Source organism: Orcinus orca, chromosome 1 (genome assembly GCF_937001465.1).
Source record: "Orcinus orca chromosome 1, mOrcOrc1.1, whole genome shotgun sequence".
Taxonomy (NCBI): Eukaryota; Metazoa; Chordata; class Mammalia; order Artiodactyla; family Delphinidae; genus Orcinus; species Orcinus orca.
The window spans coordinates 157741462-157761024 of record NC_064559.1 but is presented as its reverse complement, the minus strand read 5'-3'; the positions used below and the strand labels follow the sequence as shown (position 1 = coordinate 157761024).

The window sequence follows — 19563 nt, the reverse complement described above, 5'->3', positions numbered from 1 at the left end:
ACTACCATATGACCCAGCAATCCCACTACTGGGCATATACCCTGAGAAAACCATAACTCAAAAAGAGTCATGTACCAAAATGTTCATTGCAGCTCTATTTACAATAGCCCAGAGATGGAAACAACCTAAGTGTCCATCATCGGATGAATGGATAAAGAAGATGTGGCACATATATACAATGGAATATTATTCAGCCATAAAAAGAGACGAAATTGAGCTATTTGTAATGAGGTGGATAGACCTAGAGTCTGTCATACAGAGTGAAGTAAGTCAGAAAGAGAGAGACAAATACCGTATGCTAACACATATATATGGAATTTAAGAAAAAAAAATGTCATGAAAAACCTAGGGGTGAAACAGGAATAAAGACACAGACTTACTAGAGAATGGACTTGAGGCTATGGGGAGGGGGAAGGGTAAACAGTGACAAAGCGAGAGAGAGGCATGGACATATATACACTACCAAACGTAAGGTGGATAGCTAGTGGGAAGCAGCCGCATAGCACAGGGAGATCAGCTCGGTGCTTTGTGACCTCCTGGAGGGGTGGGATAGGGAGGGTGGGAGGGAGGGAGACGCAAGCGGGAAGAGATATGGGAACATATGTATATATAACTGATACATTTTGTTGTGAAGCTGAAACTAACATACCATTGTAAAGCAATTATACTCCAATAAAGATGTTTAAAAAAAAAAAAAAAAGAAAATCATTCATTGAAAAGGTTGGAAATTTTGGATACAGATTGGACTTGTTGATGGTTTTGTTTCATTATAGGGTTATTCAGTGGAGACCTGACCTTACCTTTAGCTAGGCTTGACTATTTTTTCTGAGACACATCCTCCAGTCTTATGCCTGAAGAGAGAGATGTTAACTACTTACACTCTAGGAGCTAGACAGAGAGTGAGAATAAGGAACCTTTCTTATCCAATACGATTTATTTGATTTATTCCCTGCCTTCAGTCGCTTACCATACTCTTGTTCTGCTATCTCCTGAATCTCTCTGGTTCAGTTTCTCCAGAATTAGGCATACTCCCTCCTGCCTGGGCAGTGGTGGTCTTCTGGTTGCATAGGATGAAGGCTATGTCTTTGGGGTCCATGCTATACCTGTCAGTTTTCAGAGGTCTCTGGTACCTCCAATTCCTGAGTGTTTCTCAAGTTCTGAAGTGTAAATCTGCTTGCTTTTTATTGGCCTCCCCTCATCAGGTCGTTAGGTTTCAAGTTTCTATGGCCTGTTAAGATAGTTACCACTTGACATCTGCTTTCCATCTTGAAAATTTTTCTTGCCATCTTTCTTTTGCGCTCCTTGAGGTTTTATACTTTATTTTTATTCCTTTCTTACCATCTTATTGAGGCTTTGGAAAGAATGCACATAAGGCCATATATTCAGTCTTCTGAGTAAACCAGAATCTTTTCATATTTTTCTTTACAGCAAAAGATGACAGTTCTGAGTCACCTAAAGAGCCAGATAAATTTAACAGGTAAGTTTTTCTTTATACAATTTTTGGCCAATTTATACACTAAAAGAACTATTGATTTAACCTGTGTTTTCTATCATAATTGTATTTTCATTTTTTTAACTTAGAAAAAATATTTTTCATTTAAATATATTTTCCCTTCCAATACCTTTTAAAAATGACGTTTTCAGGAAGAATATGGAGAATCTTGAATTCTTTCTAGTCTATTGAATTAAAATTGATGTAACTATGTTAGTTGCCTATTCTTTTAGTTTTTATTTCTGAAAAGGAAAAAAAATGTTGTCTACATTATAGATCCAACCATTATAGATCACAAAAATCCAAGCAATTTAGGAGACGATAAAGTCCTGGAGGAAAATGGTGAGAGTTAGGGCTAAAGCCATTGTACACTTGGGAGACCACCTGACAATGTGACATCAATTCAGCCTTGAACACCTGGACAAGGTGTAGGTTCTGCAGCATTCAGCTTCTCTAGCATTTCCATCAGCCTTATTTTGATAGTTAGTCAGATGCAGAAAACAGCCAGCTTACTAGTGTTGACATAATACTTGATCTATCTTGGTTTTATACTATACATGCTCCAAAACAAGGATCCTCTTAGTGGATTTATAATAGTAAAATGTTCCCAAAGGACTGAAATCAAAAGGAACCCTCAGATCGGGGCTCTGTCCCAGAATGTGAGACAATGTTATGTCAAGGGGCTCTGTGTCTGGAAGTGTTAGAAGCTCAGAATTAGAAGACCCAGAAAAACCGACAGAATGATTAATTGGGACCTGACAGGAAGAACGTTGACCTTGTCTGTCCCCTAGCACTCAGATGAAGACCAGCCAGTAGCAGTGGTGGGGTCTGTCTCAGGCAGGAGCAGGAGGAAGGGCAAATCCCATTACAGGGAGAAAACTTTGGCCCTTTGGTTCTTTGTCTGGGGCAATGAGTCCCTCATCAGACAGGCAGCAAGGTAACCAGACGGCACCATAAGGATCCAGCACTGATCACAGGATAATAAAATCTGGGGTCTGGGAGAAAGACTTTAACTATAACTTTAGTCAGAAACAACTCGAGAGCCATGGCGAGATAAACTTGTAAATGGTGTTATCTTGAAAAATCGAGATTCGTGACAATGAAAGGAAAAAAAGGGGGGTGAAAAGTTGGGAGAGAGTGATGTTTTAACAGGTACAGTGAGATTCAGGGCAGAGGGAGTAACTAGGGTATTGATTCTAAGTTGGATGTGAGAGTGGTGTGTTAGAGGCTCCGAAAGAAGGCCAATGCAGCTGGAACACAGCAAGGGGTAAAGAAGAGATGGGTAGGAGATAGAGTAAGAGATGTAGACAGGGCCAGATCACTTAGAGCTTTATAAACCAGGTAAAGAATTTGCATTTCATTAACCTTTCAGTGGGAATCGGGACACAGCTGGACAGCTTTTAAGAAGGGGAAAGACATAATCAGATTTACATTTTAAAAGGACTACTTTAACTGCGATGTGGGGAATCAATTGTGAAGGATCTAAGGCGGAAGCAAGGAGAAGAATTATTGGGTTATTTTAGTAGACCAGGGGAGAGGTGGGGTGTTATGAGCTAGGGCTGAGGACATAGATATGGAGAGGGAGATAAGTGGATGAATTGGATGGATTCAAGACTTAGTTTGATTGATGTGGGGAATGAGAGAAAGTGGAACCAAGGGTTATTACTAGATTGTAGTTTGAACTGGATGGGTACTGCGGTGACTTACTGAGATGGGAGAGATTGGAAGATCACACCACTGGCTGAAACTAACAATCCCAGTTATGGATGAGGCTGTGATTGCACTGTAGCTCTCCTACGTTGCTGTGTGCATTGTTGTACCATTTGACACGCCCACAGCCAGTCTGGAAAACAGTTTAGCAGTTTCTTATAATGTCAAACATTCGCCTGCCCTCTAACCCACTCCTAAAGTATTTATCTTAGAGAAATGAAAGTATATATTCACCAAAAGACTTGCACACAAATGTTCATAGGAGCTTTATTCATAATATCCCAAACTGAAAACAACTAAAATGTCCATCAACAATCAACATTATATATTCAACAGTTGAACATTATATATTCAACAGTCGAATATATAAATAAATTGTGTTATAGTTATAAATTGAATACTCTCAGCAATAGAACTGTTGATACATGCAACAACATGGAATAATAATGCAGACATTATGTTGAGAAAAAAAAAACCCAGAGTTATAAAAGAGTACGTGCTGCACAATTCAATGTATATGAAGTTCTAGGACAGGCAAAACTAATCTATGGTGATAGAGATTGGATCAGTGATTACCCAAAGTGTCAAGGGAGATTGACTGGGAAGGGGCAGTAGGGAACTTTCAGGACTAATGAAAATATTCTGTATCTTGTTTGGGCTTATGGTTATGCAGGGGTCTGCTTTTATTAAAACTCATCAATCTGTACTCAACCTATGCATTTTATTGAATGTAAATTACACTTTAATAAAGTTGAATTTTGAAGGTATTCAACTAACTTACAACTCTTTTAAAAATCTAAATTTACTTCAAATAAAATCTTTTTTAGAAAGGCATTCAAACTCTTCCAATAAATAGAGACAGTGAGTACGCTACCAAACTTCCAAACTCTGATTCTAAAATCAGAGATCATTACAAGAAAGGAAAATTATTGGTCAGTACCTCTTAAATCTGAAATGTATAAATCCTAACCAAAATATTAGCAAATTGAACCCACTGATATATAAAAAGGGATAGTACATCATGACTAAGTGGGCTTTATTTCAGGAAAGCCAGGTTGGTTTAAAATTTGAAAATCAATCCTTGTAACTCACCTAGTTAACCAAATAAAGAGAAAAAAACCATAGACTTATCTAGGTGAATCCGGGAGACACATTTAATACCCATTCATGATAAAAATTCTCAGCAAACTAAGAATAGAAGAGAATTTCCTTATTTCAATAAAAGGAGTCTACAGAAATCCAACAGCTAACTTCACACTTAAATGTGAAATGTTGAGTGCTTTTCTCCTGAGTTTAGGAACAATGCAAATATGCCCATTTTCACCATTTCTATCCAACATTGTACTGGAGTCCTAGCCAGTGCAATGAGGGAAGGAAAAAAAAACAAGTTATAAAATGTGGAAAGGGTAAAGTAAACCATCTTTATTCACAGACAACACAACTATATACATAGTAAAATCCAAATGAATATACAAAGCTTGAAAATTTGAAAATTAATCAGTAAATTTAGCAAGGATCCTGGATACAAGATGAATATTTAAAAATCAACTATATTTTTATATACTAGCAATCAACACATAGAAAATGAAATTTTAAAAATACCATTACAACAGCATCAAAATGTAACAAAAGATGAATAAGGTATCCATACTGAAAAAGCACAAAATATGAGAGAAATTTTAAAAGACATAAAGAAATAGAGATATACAAAGTTTATGGCTTGGGAAAGACTCAATATTCTTACAGTGTTAACTCTTCCCAAATTATAGATTCAATTCAGTCTCAGGCAAAATCTCAGCAGCCTTATTTTTTTTCTGAAAACTGACAAGTGGTCTAAAATGTATGTAGAAATGCAAAGGGTTTAGAATAACAAGGCAATCTTGAAGAAGAACAAAGGGGATCAACACTCTCAGAGATCAAGATGTATTAGAAAGCTAGAATAAGTTTCACTCTGATTGGAGCTATTTAGGTCAGATTCCTGTCCCTAAACTAGTTACCACTCAACTGGCTTAGAGCCAGGGGTGGGGTCAGTCCCATCAGACCACAGGGCATGTACAGAATGGAAGAAGAATGGAACAGCTATCGGGGAGGCAACCACAATATCCACTGTGACAACCTTCATGTCTGTATTATTTTTATTGTACCTGACCTTTAATAAGTAAGACTTTGACAGGCACAGAGGGCAAAAGACTCTCTAATAGAACTGCTTGCACAGACATGGAAATGTAATATTTTGGTACACTCAGGATCCCCAGGAAGTTCCATGTGATGGAGCCTCTGGATGTGGAGATGAATGACGGGAAAAAAGGTTGGAAATGGCCAGATGATGAAGAACCTCAAGTTCTATTTAAAAGTTGTTTATATGTCATCCTATAGAACTATTTACCAACTGTGGCTTTCAAGCAGAGGCATGATAACCTGGAATAGGGAGAGACTGAGGTAGATGAACAATTAGGAAGCTGTTTAGAGTTTACAGGAGGAAAATGATGAGCTACTTACCCAAGGCAGTTGAGGAGACCAGCTGACACTGAGTGCTGAGGGATGCTAAACCCTTCCTTGGCTGTTTTTATGCATGTTCACAACCACCACTGGAGAAAGTTCTATCTCTGGAAACGTGGAGAGGTTAGGCTACGTGCCCGGAGTTACACAGCTAATAAGAAATGGTGCCAGAGTGTTTTAACCCAGGCCAGCTGATTCCAGAGCCTGTGCTCTTGGTCATGATACTGTTGAATACGTGACTAAATATCCAGAGATATTTAAGAATTTAGTCATTAGGCTTTGGCGATGGTTGGGATGTTGCTTCCATGAAATAGCGCTGCCATGATTCTCTTCTTCCCTTAATGATCCTTTTGGTTTCTTTCACAGGTCCCCCCTTAACTGTGAATTGGTTTCTGCTCACTCTTTTCTAAACACTTACTTACTCTTTTGGAGTTTGTTTTCCCTAATGGCGTCATCTATCAACCTTTGTGTTGATTTGACCTACATTTCTTATTTCCAGTCCCAATTTCTCAGTCACACTCCTGAAGGTCATCACCTACAACCCATGTTTAAAATTAAACTCATATTTTACTTCGGTTTCTCTAGACGCTTTCTATTAATAGCAAAGCTAAGTGGTCTTCTGGGTTTTAGGAGAATATTTGACCCTCAAATTCCTTCACTTTTCACACCCTATCAGGCAACTGGTTCAGTCAATTCTTTAGCATTCTCGTAGATTCATCTCCTCCCCTTCCTGATCTTTGCTCCCACCCGAGTTTTAGCTCTCAGAATCTCTTGCCTGCGTTACTGAATTTATTTCCTAACTGGTCCCCCTACATTTAATCTCTCACATAATCCTCTCTGCATGCTAATGCCAGAGAAAACTCTTACTCAATCACTGATTTCATAGTTTACTTGCCTTATTTGAGAACTTCTGATTACTGTCTATCACCTAATAAATCAAGGTTACTGAATCGAGTCTAATCCATTCTCTGCCTAAATTTGAAGACCCAGCATTGCCTAGTTTCACCTATTTTTATCAAATTCCAATTCCTCTGAAATTGGAACTCTCTACTCTAGTCAATTATCTTGTTACTCTCACCTCTTCCCCCAACATCCTCTGTACGTAGGCATGCACACACCATGCTCCTTGCCATCTAAGCTATTGCTAATACTGATTCCCTGGCCTAAAATGCCTCCTTCCTTTGTCCCAGGTCCATATCCAGGTGACACTTTCCCTAATGGCTCCAAAACAAAGTTACAGCTCCCTCCTCCAAAGTTTTTTTGCTTATTGCCACTGCCAAAGAAGTATCTGTCATTGTAGTCTCCAAATGTCTATGTTAAATGATGTAACAGTTTATTATGTTAATATATGAAGCTATTCTATTTACTAGTTCAGATATATATCTTATTTTCCCAACAGAATAATAATAAGCAGTGAGGTTCAGTTTAAAATTATGTCTTCTACTTTTTCATATTCATAATGCCAACAATAATACTCAATAAATTCCTGTTATTGGTTGAAACTATAAACACATGTATTTTTTTATGCTGTACACATCCCTTCATATTTTATCTGAATAATAGTAAATAGTTACTGTTCTCTTATTTTAAGAGGCTATTTCCTTTATAGAATTGAAAGTGCAGATACTCCCAAATGTTTGAGGCATTCTGTTTTGTATATTCAAACTATACTAAAGTTATACCTTTTAGAGTAATATTTTTAATTATTCTAGGGGAATAAAAGAAAGCCCCTGAAGGCTAACAGCTTGAAATTGAACAGGACACCATTGGGAAGGGAGAGGGTCATGGGTCGTCGTCAAACAGACAAAAAACAATGGAGACGATTGTGCCTGAAGATGGTGTATTTTTTTTTCATGAGACAGTATGTTGACAGTTTCCTTCCTCTTGGGTCATTGTTGTCTGCTAAGTGATCTGTGACAGCAAATTGATCACAAGCTTTTTCATGCAGGAGATATAATGCAACCTTTCATTTTGTTACCTCCGTTGCCAAATGCTGAAACATTTCATTGGCAAATTAATGTTAGTTTAGTATATCATTTAGTAGTATAAAGCACGCATGTAGCTCTGGAAGCAATAATAGTAGTGATTAATTTATCTTTACCAAGTTTCAGATTTCTACTTAAGTGTGATTACAAAAGCAATAACACACTTGAAAAATGTTAGTCTTAAAATTAGGTGTCTGTAATTATCATTTAAATAAATGAATGCATTAACAAATTTAGATATTGCCCCCATTAATTTCAAAATTGAGTCAGATATTAAGGTACCTATGATTTACCTATAAAAATTAGTGCTAATAACCTATTATAACTGAAAATTTGCTTCTTCCTCCAAAGAGCTAGGAATTTAAAATTAAAACAGACATAAAGTCTTTTATATTTGATGTTTAAGCATCTGTTTAAGTCAGTTAATAGATGATTTCACATGTCTGAAAAATATCTGAAAGTAATGTTTTGTTTGTGGAGTGTTGAGAATCTCTGCATTCAAGAAGATTGTAAGAAAAAAATTGGAAATGCAGTTATTTAAGAGTAAGAGACTGTTTCATAGGTCCCGTTTGATACTTTGTAACAGTCTTCGCTCTCCCATTAGGATTTGGTAATATTAGCACAGGGAAGGAAATGTGCTGGCAGTAATATTAGAAAAGAGTTGTTTATTTTCCCTCATTGAAAGTGGCCAGATTCTGTGTAAAGATTAAACTAATTTCAATTCTGGTGTTTCATTTCTCCTCATAATAAAAAGAAAATAAAGGTGATTTTACTAAAATTTGGCATAGAAATTTAAGAAAGTTGTTTATCGTAGAAAGAGAAAATGTACAGCTAGGATGTTTTATTTAAAGTTCTTTTCAATGTTAGTCACGAAAGGCACAGTTATCTTAAACCTATATTTTTCTTTTTATAATATACACATGGATGCACATTTACACTTATTATAGAAAACTGGTTTGGATGGACCTTTTTTTGTGATTTGCATGTATTCGTGGAAAATTATGTTAGATTCATTTGTTAGAAATAACTATGTGAGAATTTGCAGATCAGCCTAATGTCTTGTGACAAGGTATCTGAAAGAGTCCACTCTGTTAAAAATAATTTTAAAAAGCAAACTTTCATGCTACTCACTGTCTGATCTTATTTTGTATTTTCAGATCAATTAAATCAGTCTCATTTTATGATTACTACAAGACTTGGTCTAGAATAGCCACATCAAAAGCCACAGAATATTACAGAACTCCATGTAAGGTGATCTAACCTTGTCTTATTTTTGCGGGGAGGGGGGTTGGTATATTAATCTCAACATTCTCAGCTTGTCTTGCTTTCAAAGACTAATTGACACATATTTGGAATCTGAGGGTGATAAACTTCTTTGTTGGCTCTATATACTAATCATTCAACAACTGTTCATTTAGTCCCTCTTTTGTAAAGAGTCCTGGACTGAAGTCTGATTAAAAGCCCAAAGGAAAGATAGGCAATTGGACGAATAAAAGACAAAGTTCTCGGTCTTTTGAGCTTTACTTTACGCCCTTTACCCCAGAAGGAAACCATGATAGCAGGAGGAAACTTTCTGGTGCTAAACACAATTATCCCCAAAGCCAGAGATATTATTAAGTAGAAAGACAGCAAGAAAACCTGGGGATGCTCAATTATATCAGTCGAAGGAAAAATCATCTGTTACCATCATACATTAAGAACTAGAAAGATGGAATAGGAGAGCTGGACAACTTTTTGGTCCCATTTAATCTAATCTTTAGAGTACTGTTTCATTATTTGTATCAAAGTAGGTTAGCCAGTCTGCACACATTTACTGAAATACGACTTTGCTTCAGCTATCCTGCAAAATGGTACATTCTGAAGTTATCAGTGACTTCCGAATTCCCAGATTCAGTGATTACATTTTTTTAGTCTTTATCTTACTTGAAATCCTATTGGCTATGCTCTCCTTGAGTTAGAAGATACCATGTATCCATGGTTTTCCTCTTACCTTCCTAAGCGCTCCTTTGCCTCTTTCCTTAGCAATAACTTCTTCATTCAGTATTCTCTGCCCAGCTCTCTTTAAGAGACCTACCTCATCCATCACTATGATTTTCATTAGCCCACATGCCAGTAATTCCTAAAGCCTCATCTCTAGCCAGGCTCTCTTCTGAATTCTGAATGCATATTTACAGTTGTGTAATAAGTCACCTCATACCCAAGATGTCCCAAAGTGAATTCATTATGTTGCTCCAAAACCTATTCTCCCTCCTTCATTACCTCTCATGGTTAGTGGTAGATCACCGTTCTTGCATTTACTTGCCAAGCCAGAATCATAGACATTTCCTAGTCCTCTTTATCTCCCTTATTAAGCCTTATTGATTTTATCTCCTGCAACATTACAAATGTTTCCCCTTTACTCCACCTCCATGACCACTGCCTTAATTTGTGGTCTCATCGTGTTTCATCTCATCGTTGTGATAGTCTACTAATTGGTTTTAAGAGAACAAAATATCACCCAGAAAAAAAAAATCATATCTAGTTTTAAGACACAAATTAGAGCAAAAAGGAGTACTAAGCTTAATAAATATAAAAATGTGAGGTCAATAATTTCTAAGAAATTACTTGTTCTTTCAGGATGTTGGTTATTAGTTATTTTGTGATTATACATTATCTTCCTCACTGACTCGTAGATTAGTGATTAAGAAAAATAACTCGTTCAAGGTGCTTTAAGGAGTAGTCTTTAACAACACTATCAGTGTAAAAGAGTTTTATTGATTTTGATACCAGATTACATGAATGTTTACTTCATTTAAAAGATTTTGATTGAGCGCTTCTTAGTCGATTCAGCAAACACATCTTGAGTACTTGCTATGTAAGAGGCTCTGAGGAGCTCAGATGGGTTCCAGGAGGTGATAACCCTTAACAGATGTGGTGTCAAGAGGCAGTTGGCATGCTCCAGGGAATGATTCAGCGTCCAACTCCTTCAACCAAAAAACAAACAGATTGTTATAGGATGGTGCTTCATGGAATAACGTGTAAATATATGAAGGCTCTTGGAAACTCCAAACTGCTAGGAAAAAAACAGAAGCACATGCCCAAACAAAGAAATTCCAAAATGATTGTCTTATAATAAAGAATAATTTTAAAATGGAAGTAATAATGAAGTATCACTGGCTACAGTTTCTTCTTCAAAAGAGTTTGACACCAAAATATTTAAGTTGGTTCTTGTTTCTACATCTGTCACTAACCTAGTATGTAATTCATTTCTCTTTATGAAGGCAATAGCTGGTAATGGTTACCTCTAGCCCAGAAGAATTTCAGAGACTTTGATTCTAGCCCTTGGTGCAAGATTTCACAATCACTCTGCCTCTCTTTCCTACAGAGATTTGTCATTAGAATGTTTCAAAAGCTTTCCTTCAATAATAACCAGCACTTAATTAAAAAAATTAAATGTAAACCTTACATGTGCTGCTGGCCAATTTTGTCTTTGGATAGTTCAACTGGATGAGATCCAATACTATCTTTTTTAATGGCTTAATTTCCTGGCAATAAGAAAGATGAAGCTGTTAGATTATAGAATGCTTCTTTAACTACTCAGAAATAAAGGGGGAACTTCTAATAACTTCATTTTCTACAGTTATATTTTTATCACTGGAAAGATTATTAAACTCTTGTGCATATTTTTAAAAGCTTTTTATTTTACGAATAGTGATGAGTAAGGTTATATTATGATTTTTTTTTTTTTTCGGTACGCGGGCCTTTCTCTGTTGTAGCCTCTCCCGTTGCGGGATGCGCAGGCTCAGCGGCCATGGCTCACGGGCCTAGTCGCTCCGCGGCATGTGGGATCTTCCCGGACCGGGGCATAAACCCGTGTCCCCTTCATCGGCAGGCGGACTCTCAACCACTGCGCCACCAGGGAAGCCCTATATTATGCTTTTGAGTATTAACTCTATTGCATATCTTTGTGCCACAAATCTATACATAGTCATGTATGCCATAATACTAGTAAGTTTATTCTTGTATAACACAGTTTACAGAGTATACTCCATATTGTTTTTCTTATTTATTTTTAATTGAGGTATAGTTGATGTACAATCTTATGTAAGTTTCAGGCATACAACTTAGTGATTCACAATTCTTAAAGGTTACGGTCCGCTTATAGTTATTATAAAATATTGGCTATATTCCCTGTGTTGTACAATATATCCTTGTAGCTTATTTATTTTATGCATAGTAGTTTGTACCTCTTAATCTGTATTTTTTTAATCATCCCAATCTTATTATCCTTTTATTCACTTACCAACCAATATTTATTGAACACCTAGTATATGTCATGCAGAGTTGTATATCAACCCAATGAGCTCGGCATTATTATTACTCTGTTTTACACATGAGAAAACCAAGACCAAAGGAAGCTAAGTAATCTACCCTAAGGTCACACATGGAATATCATATATTGGTAAGAGTGTAAATTCTGGATACATATTGCCAGGGTTTAATCCTGGCTCTGCAGTTTACTAGCTGTGTGACCTTGGATAAGTTTCTTAACCTCTCTATGTCCCAGTTCTCTCATCTGTAAAATGAGAATAATCACAGAACGTACATCTTAACGTTGAAGCGCTATAATGGTGCCTAGTGCATAGTGAGTGCTCAGTAAGTGTGGCTAATATTTATTAGTACAAGTGGGCTGTGGCCCAAAGACTTGAACCAAGTCCTCTGACTCCATATTTGTTCTTTCCTCTATATTATATTGCCTCCATAATATGATATAAAATTGTAATTTCTGTATAACTTGAGATTTAAATTCAAACTCTGAAGTATGTGCAGTACGTTTTCAGTAATTACAATGATTTGCTCATAATCATAGACAATCATATGGGAAAATGTACTGATGATCCACTATTCTCTGTCCATCACTACAGAATGGCAAATTAAAAGTTTGGCAGAGAACAAACCAATACATCTGGCTGTGGGGCAACAGCACCTTAATGACAGAATATGATCCCCATAAGGAAATGTTTATGTTATACGAAAAGAATTCCTTCAGACCAGTGTACCCTGTAATAGTGAGCGGAGGCTTCCTGATGTTTCTTTGCTGTCATCAGGACAGACCAAACAGCCTGAAGCATCATGGGAATGCTTGCTTTCACCTTAGGATACTTTCATTCCGTGAGTCTTTGAGCCAGCAGTGAGGGCAAGTGTCTCCAGAAATGCATTTAGATGCAAGAAGCAGTATCATCGGCTTCTAATGCAGTGGTCTCAGTCTTGACTGCTCCTTAGAACCACCAGAGGAGCTCGTGCACATTCCCCGTGTAAAGGGTGCACCCCCAGACCAATTACAGTAGGACCTTTGGGAGCAGGACCAGGGGATAGTAGTTTTTACAGCTGCCCAGGTGGTTACAGTGTGCAAGCCAATGGAAAAGCCCTAGTGGGAAGAACCTGATATCAGAAATTAGAGACTCCTAGCCTTATACTAGTTTTGCAGACACAGTTAAGTGAATTTAGGTTAGTCATTTAACCTAATTTAGCTTAGTCTTTGTACCTCATTTTTCATTTCTATTCATTGACAAAAATATTCAACTCTATTTTAAGTTCCTCCATGGTTAGCATAAGATAGTATATGTGAAAATAAAACATGCCAAGGTAAGTTAGTGCTTATATATTTCTTTGGACACGACAGTCCCAGAGTGGAAGAAAATTTTTCAGATCAACCTATACAGATGTTGGACAATAGGTGTGTCATAGAAAAAGCAGAGTAGAAGCGATGTCCAGTAATCCTCAGAAGGAAAGGAAGGAAGAAATATACCATGGAGGCAGTAGAGGATGCTTTTCTACACAGATTACAAAACTGCCACAAGGGCAAGGTATGATAGTGATGGGGGGGATTTTAACTTCAAGAAGTTCTGACAAAATTTCACTGGTCCTCATTTCTTCATTATTTCCCTCCCATCAACATCATCCACTGAGCATCTTCTATGTCTATCAATGGGCTTCGTTGAAGACAAGAACATAAGTATTATGATAAGCTTTTTGAGGCATTTACAGTCAGATGGTAGGAGACGAGTGAAAAAATTATGGGGATAAAATAGGAAGTGTTAAAAGTTTGTACAGATACTGTGGCATATTTCATCTCTTGGATAATAGAGAAAGCATTGGAGAAAATAAGTCAATAATATAAAAGAAATGAGAATACAGTAAGTCCCCTACATACAAACGAGTTCCGTTCCGAGAGCGTGTTCGTAAGTCCAGTTTGTTCATAAGTCCAACAAAGTTAGCCTAGATACCCAACTAACACAATCAGCTACATACTGCTGCTTTTATGCTTGCTTCCAGATATTCTGGGCTTGAAATAAAGGTACTGTATTACTGTACTCTACACCAAAAGTACACAAAAAAGTACACAAAAGCACAACCACTTGTAGAGTATGCACGCATGTGACAGTGTACACCAGACACATGAACTAACTTACATGACTGGACATGTGAATGCATGTTTGCATCTTTGAAAGTTCCCAACTTGAAGGTTCGTATGTAGGGGACTTACTGTATTCAGGAAAGATAATCATGCCATTTGGGGTTTCATAATATATAAGGAAGAGACTGCCATACATATTCAAATAGAAAATGTAGGAAGAGCAATTCCAACAAATTAAGGAAAGACATGGATTATCCTTGAATAGAAACATCGAGTAAATTTCAGGAGTTCCCTAGTGGCCTAGTGGTTAGCATTTGGCTCTTTCACTGCTATGGCCTGGGTTCAATACCTGGTCAGGGAACTTAACATCAAATAAATTTTAAATTTTGTTTAGGTAGTAGTGAATAGTACATGTGAGAACACATTACTCAACCTTTCTGTGTCTGTCTGTTCATCTGTGAAGTGGGTATTATAATGGTAAGCACTGCATATCTACTTTACAAGTACCCCCATATATAGTAAGAATTCTATTAATATTAATTATTATAATCATCTAAAGGAAATAATGAATCCTGCTAAGAACTCTGGGGAGTACAGATTTGCTTCCTTAAAGGAAGGAAGGAATATATTCCAAATAATAATAAAGAGTATTAATTAAGTCTATAAGAATATGTATGTATGTGTGTTTATGTGTGTTTGAAGAAGATAAAGAATAGATTGGAACATTGCTGGTGAATATCATGTAATATTAATAGAAGAAAAGGAGAATTATTCAGTTTAAATGTTTTCTCTATCAATGACAAATTTCATCAAGCTGGAAGGGGTTAATTTATCATTGTTAAGAAGTAAGCTCCAGGGCTTCCCTGGTGGCGCAGTGGTTGGGAGTCCGCCTGCTGATGCAGGCGACACGGGTTCGTGCCCCGGTCTGGGAAGATCCCACATGCCACGGAGCGGCTGGGCCCGTGAGCCATGGCCGCTGAGCCTGCGCGTCCGGAGCCTGTGCTCCGCAAAGGGAGAGGCCACAACAGTGAGAGGCCCACATACCGCAAAAAAAAAAAAAAAAAGAAGCTCCAGATAGAGACAGGACTGGTGGGGAGCATCTGGTTGGTTAAATAGATCAGGACTATAAACCCAGGACAATTAGAAGGAGAAGAGAGAGCGAGAAAGAGAGAGAGAAAGCACACAAGTGAACAGGGGAGGGAGCGGGGGGAAAAGGAAGGATATATATGTGCGTGTGTGAATGATCTGAATTAATAGTATTTTGTGTAAAAACTACCAGTGCTTAAGCGTAGTAGGTTTTCCGTAAATTGTATGTGAATTTGATTGAAGGCCTAAGGCTTATAATTAACCACAAACATATGAGCCGGTGGTATAATGTGATTTCCAGAAAATACTAATGCATATCTGAGCTAAATTGAGAGAAGTCCAGCACACAGATTGAGGGAGGTAGCAATCCCACCTGTATCTTGCTATTGATATGAAATCAAGATTCTGAGCCAGTTCGGGATGAAAACTTTAATAGGAATATCAACAAAGTTCACCACCAGGATGAGGATGGTTAGGTCTCTAGAAAATCATGACTTAAGAAAAAGTTGAAGGAACTGAGGCTGCCCTGAGAGCTATCTTCAAATATTAGAGGGATCCTTTCCATAGGGGAGGGATAAATTTACTCAGAATTGCTGAGGAGGTCAGAAGGAGGAGCAGTGGAAACTCAGCCCTCAGATTAAGGAAGGACATTGTGACCTTGGTAACTGTCAATGAAACCGGCAGTCTCCCAATAATAAAGAGACAAGGGGGCTTCCCTGGTGGTGCAGTGGTTGAGAGTCCGCCTGCCGATGCAGGGGACACGGGTTCGTGCCCCGGTCGGGGAAGATTCCACATGCCGCGGAGTGGCTGGGCCCGTGAGCCATGGCCACTGGGCCTGCGGGTCCGGAGCCTGTGCTCCACAACGGAAGAGGCCACAACAGTGAGAGGCTCGCGTACCGCCAAAAAAAAAAAAAAAAAAAAAAAGAGAGACAAGGGATTCATTTAGAGGCTGAATGATCATCTGTTGCAGATTCTTGCTTTGTAGAAGATCGAGATCTGTAATGTCACTTTCAAACTCCCTGATTTTATTTTTTCCCTTGAAGCGTTGCATTAGAATTTTGTTAAACTATGGTATCAGTTTCTGTATGAGTTATTTTAAAACTATCCTCGTTTCTATAAATGATATATAAACAAATATCATGATAAGTTACAAAGTCACAATCTGTTTGTTTCAAACAATATCCAGTATCACAAAGTTTAAATTAAAAGAAGAAATTTGGAGAGTGTCTGAGGATCGTAATGTGACTTGAACAATAATAGTATGTGTTATTGCCACATACTAACTTAAGGAGAAATAAATTATTGTAAACTTTAAACTATTATTAAAGAATGTATGCATAGCTCCTTTTTAAAATATTCTAATTTCAGTGCTTGAAGATCCAAATTTCATTGGAGAGTATTACAAATGGAAGAAAAATGAGCTAAGATGCCCTAAAGAATGGGGTTTAAAGTAAGTAATTTTAACTGTCTAGAATATTATCCTATGAACTTGAAATATCTATTATTCACTTTCTACTAACTGAACTATCGGAAGAAACCCATTGGATTTCTTTTAAACATAAGAACAAAAATAAGAGGTATCATTTTGTCCTTTCACATGAACCCAGGTGGGAAACAGCCTTGCTATCTCGCGGCTGCCAAAGGTGGGGATAGAACATGAGCCACAGTGAAGGAATCCCACAATACCTTTCCTATTACTCTTCTTATTTTCATTCTTAACCTTATCAAAATAGAACATAGAAACAGGAAAAAAGAAAAACCAGCCTGTTTACATATCACCAGTTAGTATTTCTTTCTTCTCCTGGTTCCAAACACCTTTTCCTCTTTTCACAGATGGATTTCTCACTCAGGAACCAAATATATTAAATCTAGTGAGGAAGTCTGTAATTAAATACAAAGGTAAATTATTACAATATCTTTTGGAATGATTGACTCTTGGACCACATTAAGGAAGGGACCTTAATCTCATCTTCAGTCTCTTGACTCCTAAAGGCAGTTTTTCTGCTTCATCATGTTAGAGCACAGATTCCATCTCAGCTCTGTGGTACTGGCTGTGTTGCCAGTGGTCATTTATTCTGGAGGGCTTATTGCAAAGCATTCAGTGAATGTGCTACCACAAAGCTAGGGGAATTAAAGTTCCTATTTTTTGTATTTACATCATTTTTATTAGCTCCTTGTTAGCATTGTGACCTCTTTTCTAGGTGAAAATAATAGGATTAATAAAAACAATGTGCTGTATTTTGAATTTGTGTAGAAATCAAGGCTCTTAAAATAGACTTTCCTATCCTTTAATATCATAGTTCAGATTGGGTTTTTTGGTTAGATATTCTTTTTTCAGTTGATTTCTGCAGCAACTTTCCTTCAAGCCAAAGGGGAGGAAAGCTTTTGCATTAGAAACTTTTCTGCTTTCAGAGTAAATTATAAGCAGTAGAAAAGTTTTTATGAAGCAGAAGTTGAAGTGTCAGCATGGTTTTTTTCTTGAAGGCATGTTTCAAGTTTCATTTAAAGAAACCTACTTAGAATATAAGGTTAATTTTGCTGTGACATGACTTCCTTTTTGATTTCCTTTAACAGAACTGCTTTGTTTTATTTGTTTGATTATTGATTCATTATGTAAGGCCAGCATCCCACAGAACCCCAACATGTAGGAAAAGTAGGACCATGTCATTTTCAACTTATCCACCCACTTCTCCATATGGCTGAAATAATTGTGAACTGTTTGAATGCTAGGACATTTTCCTAAATACATTATTTTGAAGTTATAGGTCAAATTATCATGTGCGTGGTGACCCTGTCAGAATAAAACTCTCACACCTTATGCCATCTGGTGGTTGATGAGAATATATTTAGATCAGATAATAACAAAACATTAATTTAAACATTATTTAAGTAAAGTGTCTAAAAGATATTACATTTATCTACATAATTTTATTACAGCATAAATATTTGAGCATGCGAAAATATAAAGTATGGTGGAATCAACTTCTTTTTAAATAATTATTAAAAGTCTCATGTTCATCAAATACATGAGGTATAGCAAAGTGGTCAATTCAGAGTTTCAAGTAGGAAATGTTTGGGAATCTATGCAAGTGAGTAATTGGTCTATGTGTACATGCAATATAATACCTTTTGCATCTCTCTGTTTTTAATATTTGAAAACAGAGAAAACTTTCCTCGCGCTGAAATGTCCCCTTTAAAAAAACCCAGAAAATGCAAATTGAGAGCCTTTCATCTGCAGAGCCTTCAGGAAAAAGAGAGACATATCCCTCCTGCCTCACACCCCTCCTCCTACTGTCCTCCCATCCCTTCATCAATCAAGACCCGATTCTTAAGCTACCCTAAATTCCTTTTTTTTCCCCCCACTATTGTTTGGGAACATAAGATCTTCTCACCACGTTGTGCTTTCTGTCTGGGATATCTTTCCCAGCAGAGTCTCAAGTTAGGATTCAGTCTGAGTTGAAAGGTGGAACACACTACACTACACATAAATTGCTTCAAACAGTATCTGGTACATAGGAAGTACTCGAGGTTCGCTATTATTCATGCTTTTCCTACTGTGGCCCTAGTTCAGTTCTCGCATGGAAAATCTATCTTTGGAGGCAGCATGGGAAAGGGCATGGGCTGTAGTGTCAGATAGATCTTGGAGAAATTCTTACCCTCTCTGAGCTTGTCTCCTTATCTGTTCAAAGGAGATATTACCTACCTTGCAAACTTGTTTTGTATTGGATCTCTTGAATGAGATCATATATATATATATATATAAACCACATAGTGTTGGCGCATGGACATTCAATAAATATTAGTTCCCAAGGAGAGGGGGTGACAAAAGCCCATGTCCCCCAGTGTTTTCAGAGAATAAAAATAGAAATGTAAAAAATTGTGAAATTTTCTCAGTCTAGAAAACAGCACCTATCATAACCACATTTATTTTAGCCCCATTATGCCCTTGGTTCTTTTCCCTTCTCCGTCCTGTCACGTTTTCAACCTGGCAGAGTGCTCCACAAGGAGGGCATGAAGATCCAGCTCCACTGTGTTTTGTGGAATGGTCCATGATTCAGGCTCCCATGTCCCCCCATCCTCTCCTTCTGTAGCAGTCTGTTCCTGTCTCTTTCAGCGCCTGTGGTGGGGAGATTCATCTGTTCATGCAGAGTGACCAGGGCAGGACTGTTCTTCTAGCTTTGTATTCTCTGCACTTAGCCTGGTACCTGGCACTCAATTAGTGTTTCTTGAATGATGCATACTTACCCTGTTTCCCCACTTAATAGGAGGACTAGATGTGAAGACAGTTACTTTTAGGAACAGTAAAATGAAGGTGCCCATTCTAATGTAGAGATTATGGTTATACTTTGGGTATAGTCATAGAACAGTGATTGAAAACTGGAAATATAAATGAC

At 37.4% G+C, this 19563-nt stretch overlaps 1 protein-coding gene across 1 annotated transcript in view; it reads left to right on the top strand.

The window, feature by feature from the left end:
• Nucleotides 1-16623, top strand: part of UBE2U (ubiquitin conjugating enzyme E2 U) — a 42707-nt gene extending 26084 nt beyond the window's left edge. Inside the window, exons 6-8 of the mRNA XM_033408995.2 lie at nucleotides 1429-1477; nucleotides 8844-8932; nucleotides 16538-16623. Coding sequence (XP_033264886.1) covers nucleotides 1429-1477; nucleotides 8844-8932; nucleotides 16538-16623 — 224 coding nt within the window. The remainder of the gene's footprint in view (nucleotides 1-1428; nucleotides 1478-8843; nucleotides 8933-16537) is intronic.
• Nucleotides 16624-19563: the final 2940 nt, after the last annotated feature.